The sequence below is a fragment of the Panulirus ornatus genome, chromosome 23 (assembly GCF_036320965.1).
Source record: "Panulirus ornatus isolate Po-2019 chromosome 23, ASM3632096v1, whole genome shotgun sequence".
NCBI classification, from domain to species: domain Eukaryota; kingdom Metazoa; phylum Arthropoda; class Malacostraca; order Decapoda; family Palinuridae; genus Panulirus; species Panulirus ornatus.
In genome coordinates, this window is record NC_092246.1 from 10,531,313 (window position 1) to 10,539,564 (window position 8,252).

The 8,252-nt window shown below is 42.9% G+C and overlaps 1 protein-coding gene across 1 annotated transcript; it reads right to left on the reverse strand.

Moving 5' to 3' along the window:
* Positions 1–455: 455 nt before the first annotated feature.
* Positions 456–1,568, reverse strand: LOC139756669 (uncharacterized). The gene has a single exon (XM_071676326.1). The coding sequence runs from the start codon at positions 1,312–1,314 to the stop codon at positions 490–492; it is 825 nt and encodes a 274-aa protein (XP_071532427.1). The 5' UTR covers positions 1,315–1,568; the 3' UTR covers positions 456–489.
* Positions 1,569–8,252: the final 6,684 nt, after the last annotated feature.

Consider the following 8,252-nt stretch of genomic DNA (forward strand, 5'->3'; position numbering starts at 1 on the left):
GGTTTTGTCTTGATACATATATATGTGTGTGTGTGTGTGGGTGTGTGTGTGTGTGTGTAAACAAAAGAGAGATTCGGCTTTGAATGAAGCCATCAAAAAGATAAAAATAACTAAAGCCTCATTACATATATAGTTATTAGAAATATCAGAAATATGTCTGCTATAATATATGTACACTTGGTATGATATAATTACAATATACAGAGTGCATATCAAATAAATAGATGGTGCATATGGACACTAGACGTGTGGATATATATATATATATATATATATATATATATATATATATATATATACATATATATATATATATATATATATATATATATATATATATATATATACATATATACATATATACATATATATATATATATATACATATATAAATATATATATATATATATATATATATATATATATATATATATATATATATATATACACACACACACACGCACACGATGAGCAAATCAGAAACAGGTCTCACGTATCCCTTTTGAGGAGTTCGGCCAGGGCGGTGATGTAGGTCTGCGCCATCTGTAACGTCTCGAACTTGGAGAGTTTCCTGTCGTTGCCGAGGGTCGGCACCACCTCCCGGAGTCTCTCAAAGGCGTCGTTCAGGCCGTTCATCCTCCTCCGTTCCCTGGCGTTGGCCTGGAGCCGTCGCTTCTTCTTTATTTCGCCATTCACGAACTTCGGCTGTCTCCTTCGTATCCTAAGGGGCTTGCGGTCGAAGATGGGGCCATGGGAGTGTAGGAGGGTGTCCGTGCGGATCTCCAGCTTGTGAGGTCCTGCAGGATGGCAAGCGGTGGGCTGCGCGGAGGCAGTGTTTTGATGGGCGCCGCCCGTGGCGCTGGGCCAGAAGTTCTCATAATTGACGGGTGCGAAGGAGTTAGCGTTGTCTTGAGGTGTCAGTCCTTGAAATTCAGGCGTCGGCTGATACGCTGGTCCTCCTATGCTGGTAGGGTCTTCTCCGGCGAAGTAGCTTCTGCTGCTGCCGTCGTTGTAGTAGCGTGGCGAGGCGAAGGCCCCCGCCCCCGGGCCGGAGAGGTCAGTGTAGACGGGCGTAGAAGAGCAGCCCACGTTGTGGGCGTAGTGGTGGTGGTGGTGCGTCGTCGTCGAGGCAGGGCTGGGCGGGGCCTCAGCGCTGGCCGGGCTGCCTGAGGGCGTCTCGCAACCGTCACTGTATGAATCCAGGTAGTCCCCCTGCCGTAGATCACTTCCTACTAACTCGTTGAAATCGTCGGCGCACAAGTCGCTAAACGACGCAGGGCTCGTCCACCTGTACACCCTCGTATCGAGAGCCATACTAACCACTTCCAGTTGACGCGAATCTATTGATATTTCTCTTTATTCCAGTCACTGTATATCGCCGTTGGGACAGGACTACCACAAGTGTCCCATGGTCTATAAACCCGTTTGACCAGGGTTCACACGGTGGCCGCGTGGCGGGTGTACACACACACACACACACACGCGCGCGCACACGCACACAGAGCGCTGGCGGGCAAGAGGTATGACGTACGCCCCAGGCTGCTGCTTCAGTGCTACTGAGTAGTAAGCTCCGGGAGGTCTGTCGACCGTGAGGGTGGACACCTTATTTTCCTAGAGATAGGCAAAGGCAGTTGCCATGTACGCTCAATATCAAAAAAAGATATATGTAATATAACCTTATTCTTTACTTACCTAAATACATTCTCACCTTGATCAACAACGTGTTGAAAGCTGTAGGGTAGTGTACCAATTCATTCCCCAGGTCAGATGACCGAGGAATGTGAAGGAAAAAAAGGAGAAAGAATGCGAAACGTGAATGAAATGGTACCGCCCACTACCTGGAGTCACGTGACTACCTCCGGCCAATGGCAGGAGAGCAAGTGACGTCACGTGTCGATTCATTTAAAAGGATTACTGTTTGTCTGGGCCCAGCTGATGGCGTTATGATGGCGTGCCATCCAAACTCAGTGTGGTGTACCAACGACGCATATTGCACGGTCCTATTCGTCTTCCTCACGACCCGACGCACGTTTTCTACTCGATGTCATTTTCGTTGCATAACGTCTCCCGTAATCATCCGGGAGCTTAATATGAAACGGTATTGGAGTAATGATATGCGAGGTGGGTTGTGTATTCTCACGGAAATATAAGAAGCCATACAAAGTATATTGGTAAAGATGACCTAATCTCACTCGAGCCAGTGTATTACTTTGTTCTGATTAATTCGTGCGTGTGTACAACTCCTAGTGTGATGAAACGCTCGATAAGGTCTTTGAGTTATAGTTCTCTCTCTCTCTCTCTCTCTCTTTCTCTCTCTCTCTCTCTCTCTCTCTCTCTCTCTCTCTCTCTCTCTCTCTCTCTCTCTCTCTCTCTCCTGTATTTCATGTGAGCTATCAAGATTTTTCTGTATTCCCAGTACGACTGCAGATCAATATATATATATATATATATATATATATATATATATATATATATATATATATATATATATATATATATATATATATATATATATATATATATATATCTTTCTTTTAAACTATTCGATATTTCCCGCATTAGCGAGGTAGCGTTAAGAACAGAGGACTAGGCCTGTTTTGGAATATCCTCACCTGGCCCCCTCTGTTCCTTCTTTTGGAAAAATAGATAGATAGATAGATAGATAGATAGATAGATGGATATATACATTTAAACCATATAATATACATATGATATTCAAAGCAGCATTTTTACCACTATTCACCTGGAATCGAACCCTGGACCATCTTCGTGTCAGCCTAACCCCCAGACCACGATGAGCTTAAATCACCATCTCCTCCGTCACCTTCCCATGATTCACAAGTCTCACTGAGGCGTCACGCATCCTTATGAGGTGGAAATACCACCTCTCACGCTTTAGACGAGGAAGGAAGGCCCTTTGATTGTCCCCCAGACGAGCAGTACGGTAGTGTGTCCATGTCGCAAGGATGCGTGACGCGTCAGCGAGATCTGTGATTTACGTAGTGGTCACGGAGGCGATGCTGCTTAAAAGCTCATCGTGGCTTGGGGGTTAGGCTACCTGGCTGACGAACAGATGGTTCGGGGTTCGATTCCTAGTGTAAAAATGTAATATATATATATATATATATATATATATATATATATATATATATATATATATATATATATATATATATATATATATATATATATATATATATATATATATATATATATATACATATATATATATATATATATATATATATATATATATATATATATATATTCCTATGAGTCCACCTGGAAAATGAAACACGATAAGTTCCCAAGTGCACTTTCGTGTAATATTCACATCCTCAGGGAAGACACAAGAGAGAAATATAAGACAGTTAATATACAAGGAAGAGACGGAAGGATAATCGCGCTTCAGCAGAAGCGCTAAGAGATTACTGAAACTTTATAATATACTACATGTGAAAACTCGTGCTGAAGTTTAACTTTCCTTGTATGAAACCAGCATGGAAAGTAGCCTAGATGCTGTGGTTACATTGGCCCGATAATTCGTCTCAGTCATACTTATGCAGAGAGAGAGAGAGAGAGAGAGAGAGAGAGAGAGAGAGAGAGAGAGAGAGAGAGAGAGAGAGAGAGCAGTTGATAGTCTGCAGAGCGTCTGCTACTTTCCCTTGTCATTATGTGTCCATCTTCATTTGCTTCCATCTGTTACGTGTAATGCACCGAAACCACAGCTCCCCTCTCCACATCCAGGCCCTACAGACATTCCATGTTTTATCCCGGACGCTTCACATGCCCTGGTCCAGACCACAGACAACACGTTGCCTCCTCGTATACTACTACATCGTGCCAGTTCATTCCATCCCGTGCATACCTTTCACCCTCCTGCATGTCAGGGCCGCGACCACTCAAAATATTCTTTTGTCTCCAGTTTGGTCTTCTTCTCCTCCTTGATCGCTCCGCTTCCAAAATACATATATCCTCTTTGTCATCCTCTCCTCACCCGTTCTCTCAATATGTCAAAGCTATTTCAGCACACCTTTTCCCACTCTCCTTATCCACACCCTCCTAAGCACCACACTTCTCCCTTAGCCTTTTATCATCTAGTTGATCATACCATCTAACACTACATGCTATTCATATATATTACAATAAAGATTAATCTAAACTCCTTAGGTGCTTATTGCCTCGACCCTTGAAGGCGAAGAAGGGGTAAAGGAAGAGGGAAAGACGAAATAAGGAAGAAAATCCCACACGTTGGCTGTCTGAGGATGGAAGTATCATAACGTGACTCTGGAGGGAGGGCAGTCTTGATAGGATGGTTTGATGGCTGCTCTACCGTGCCTACTTCGAACACTGACGCCATTGATGGCTGGCTGCCTTGACTTACTTACCTCGAACGCTGACGCCGTTGATGGCTGGCATTGTTACCTTACCTACCTCGGACGCTGATGCCGTTGATGGATGGCATTCTTGCCTTACCTGCCTCGGACGCTGATGCCGTTGATTGCTGGCTGCCTTACCGTGCCTACCTCGAACGCTGACGCCGTTGATTGCTGGCTGCACCACCGTGCCTACCTCGGCCGCTGATAGCGGGTGTACAGTAAAGAACTCTGCGGAGGACACACTCCATTCTTAGTCTGTTATTTTTGTGTGTGTGTGTGTGTGTGTGTGTGTGTGTGTGTGTGTGTGTGTGTGTGTGTGTGTGTGTGTGTGTGTGTGTGTATGTGTGTGTGTGTGTGTGTGTGTGTGTGTGTGTGTGTGTAGGAGGTAGAACGTAGTGCGTATACACAGGGTTAAGAGGCCATTCTGAATGGCCATTAAAAGGCCATTTATAAGGCACAAACGCAAGACACAAATGTTAATCGGAAACAGTAGTTTAAGACATACACACACACACACACACACACACACACACACACACACACACACACACACACACACACCCAGTAATACATTCTCTTTGGAGACAAATCACAAGAAAACGGATTAATAAGGCAAAATGAACAAAAACAACAACGAAGTAAAGATAATGGGAATCTCTACCATTCTGGGTGGGGCAGATGTCTTGCATTTGGGGAGGTGGGGGAGTGTGGTGGTTGCTGAGACCCAATGATAATGTTTCACTGTGGCAGATATACGAGTGTTGTTTTACTGGCTTCCTGTAATGCACATCTGCTACTTGTAGCTGTCGTAGTCTTATCCTTCTTGTTAAATCGAATGGCTGTCCACCACTAGGCAGTCGGTCATTTAGCCAGAATTTATGTCGTGCACTCTAGACATACCTATAATACGAAGGTAACTTTGCCATGTTGGTTCTGTTGCTGTCCGATCAACTGATGATTATCATTAAGAAACGTCTCGCGGGTTTGAAAGGCATTAAGCAACTGTAAATGCACGTATGAAATGAGCATATAAAGAAAAAAATATGAAAGAGGCACAGATATTTTTTAAGTTTGATCTCGTGAAGAAATGCTATACGTGTAAGTGGGAACTGACTATAAACGAGAATAGGAATGGGTAAAAAGAGGAATTGACTGGATTACTCCTGGAGTGAATGAATGGTCAATTGCAATGGGTTTCCATGGGGATATATACATGATCATGTGAAAGCTGAAAGCAACTCTTGTCCTTATGGGAATCAATGAAGATCAGAGCTGTTGAGGATGAAACTGGATATGGCAACAGATACAGTGGATGTATATTATAATTGCCGGAGGACCTCTCTTTCCAGGAGCTCCTGCATCTCCAAGCTGTGCTACTTCCAGTAGCAGGGAAATGATGGATTTCTTTGGAGTAAGGTGGGTTGGTTGACGTGACTTATCACTCGTAGTGTAACCACATGCAAGGTGAAGTCTAGTAACACCTTATAATGGGAGACATAGTAGTAAGCAAAGGAGAAGAAATGCTCTCAAGACTTCGATTTCTAAGGGAGGGAACCTTATGTCAATAGTGGGATTAGAATAGGGTCATTACATCCTTCCTTACTGAAACTGAAACGGAAGCTGAAACTAGAGAAAGCGAGGTTTCAGAAATGACCCACCTGACAGCAGGTGAAATCTATTGTGATGAAAACAAGTTGATGTTGTAAACAAGGTTCCATGTACCAGAATTTTATCCTGAGTCGCAATATATTGTCCTGGACATAAGCTTGGTAAAGAATGGCTATAATGAATATGTGTCAGAGGTGATGGCTGAGGTGGGAGTTAATGATGACAGTGAGAAAGAGGTAATATTTGGCAACATGGGTAACGCCTCCCTCTGTACCATGTTCCTGTTGCTAATTACGATCGTGCTCCTCCAATGCATCAATCTTTTTTTCAACCTTGGCAGATGTATGATGGTATTTGTCCTGATATATATGTGGCTTCTCTTTTATCCTCTTAATTCATACATTTCGTCGTCTACCTCTTCTTTTCTCCATAGGTGTTCATTATGAATAATTCTACAATCTTTTTTTTTACCAATGGGCAACCACGGGTCTCGGAGGCCCAGGTTCGACTCTTAGGAGCGCAAGTGGTAATATCCTTAAGGTTGATTTACATAAGAACATCACAAGACTGTGTGTTTTAGACTAGTAATGAACTTTTCTGTTGTACTGCGAATCACTGGAAATTGAACCTGGATAAGAAAGGGAGTTAAGCCCAAATGAGCATGATGGATTGATGAGTTACTGTGGGAGAAACCATTCTCAAAAGAATAGATACCACGAGGATTGCTGGAGTTTAGAAAGGAGATCAAGGCGATGTGATGAAGTCAAGACTGGTTTATGAAGTTTGCTTGGATACTCGGAGAGAATAGACCTAAAATGACGGAGAGAGTCGATTGAATAAGGTTATTTAGAGTATGAAAGTAGAGCAATGATATGATACCATTATTACGAAGCTTCAAACCTGGGATTGCCTACTGAGGACTATAGATAATGAAACTATCGCGAGAAAACAAAAGAGCAAATATTTTTTTCCGGTGATCGACTCCGAGAGAGAGGTATTCAGTCCCTAAGTGTACATCACAGCAATCCTTCACTGTCCTGAACAATGGTGGATAAACCAAGCTCGTGTCCCATGAAAAGAAAGGACCTGAGTATTGACAGGACGAATAACACAATAGCATCGAATTCACTCCCAGATGATGCTCCTCCATCACTTGTCGCTGTGCGATCCCCTTTTTGTTGTCTCTATTACTCTTGAGACTGCCCATCTCATCTATACTTCCATGCTTTGTTGTACATAATCTACCTGGTTTCTAACACACACACACACACACACACACACACACACACACACACACATATATATATATATATATATATATATATATATATATAGTGTCCCATTACAGTTATTTTCATATTTATGGACAGAAACGGATATCGGCGCGCGGGTTGGCTAGCTACTGGAGGAATTAGAACAAGACCTGATAAACTGTAGGTTTGACAAGTACCTCATAGGTGTCTGGGAGTGACCTGACCCACCTCCTTCACACGGGTCAGCGAGATGGATCCACCGTCAAGCTCTGTAATTGACCAATCGCTCCTGACTGTAATGGGTCACTTCCTCAATAACGTATAATTCACAAGCTAACACAACAACAAAAAAAAATAAGTAAGATAGGGTATTCACAACTTGAATTATACTGCTATTCAATCACATATCTTCATGAAGTAATGAAGAGTATATGTTGAATATTCACTTTCATTTTAGCATACGTTTTAGGTTTCTCGAGACGAGGGAAAGACTGCGAGAGTTGAGAGATAATTAGAGAAAGCTAAGATGTGCTACAGGGTAAGTAGGTGGGCAGACAGGCAGCCTTGGGTTAGTACCTTTTTGCTCTCCTGACACCACCGGCCTACCCTCATCCTCTGGCCACACTAGGGGATAATCCCCTTGCCAAGATGAAACAAGAGGTCGAAAATCCTAAACTCACAAATGGGGGTTTAACCGGCCATAAACCACGAGACAAATGACGATACGAACCCCTTTATTGGAATACATCTCCTGTGGATGTTCGACACAGGGACGATTATAAACGACACAGAGACACTTATAAGCGACACAGGGACACTTATGAATCGACACAGAGACACTTATAAACGATACAAACACTTATAAAACCTTTCTACCCTTCCGAGCTCTCCATAGGTTCATTGTCATAGATTTGTACTCTTCTTTCGTGAGCTAACAAAGGAGGAGGAAGTCACGACACAGACACAGACACACAGACACACACACACACACACACACACACACACACACACA

What these genes read in the sequence shown, in the direction of transcription:
- LOC139756669 (XM_071676326.1), bottom strand. Translation starts at nt 1,314, where the DNA reads ATGGCTCTCGATACGAGGGTGTACAGGTGGACGAGCCCTGCGTCGTTT.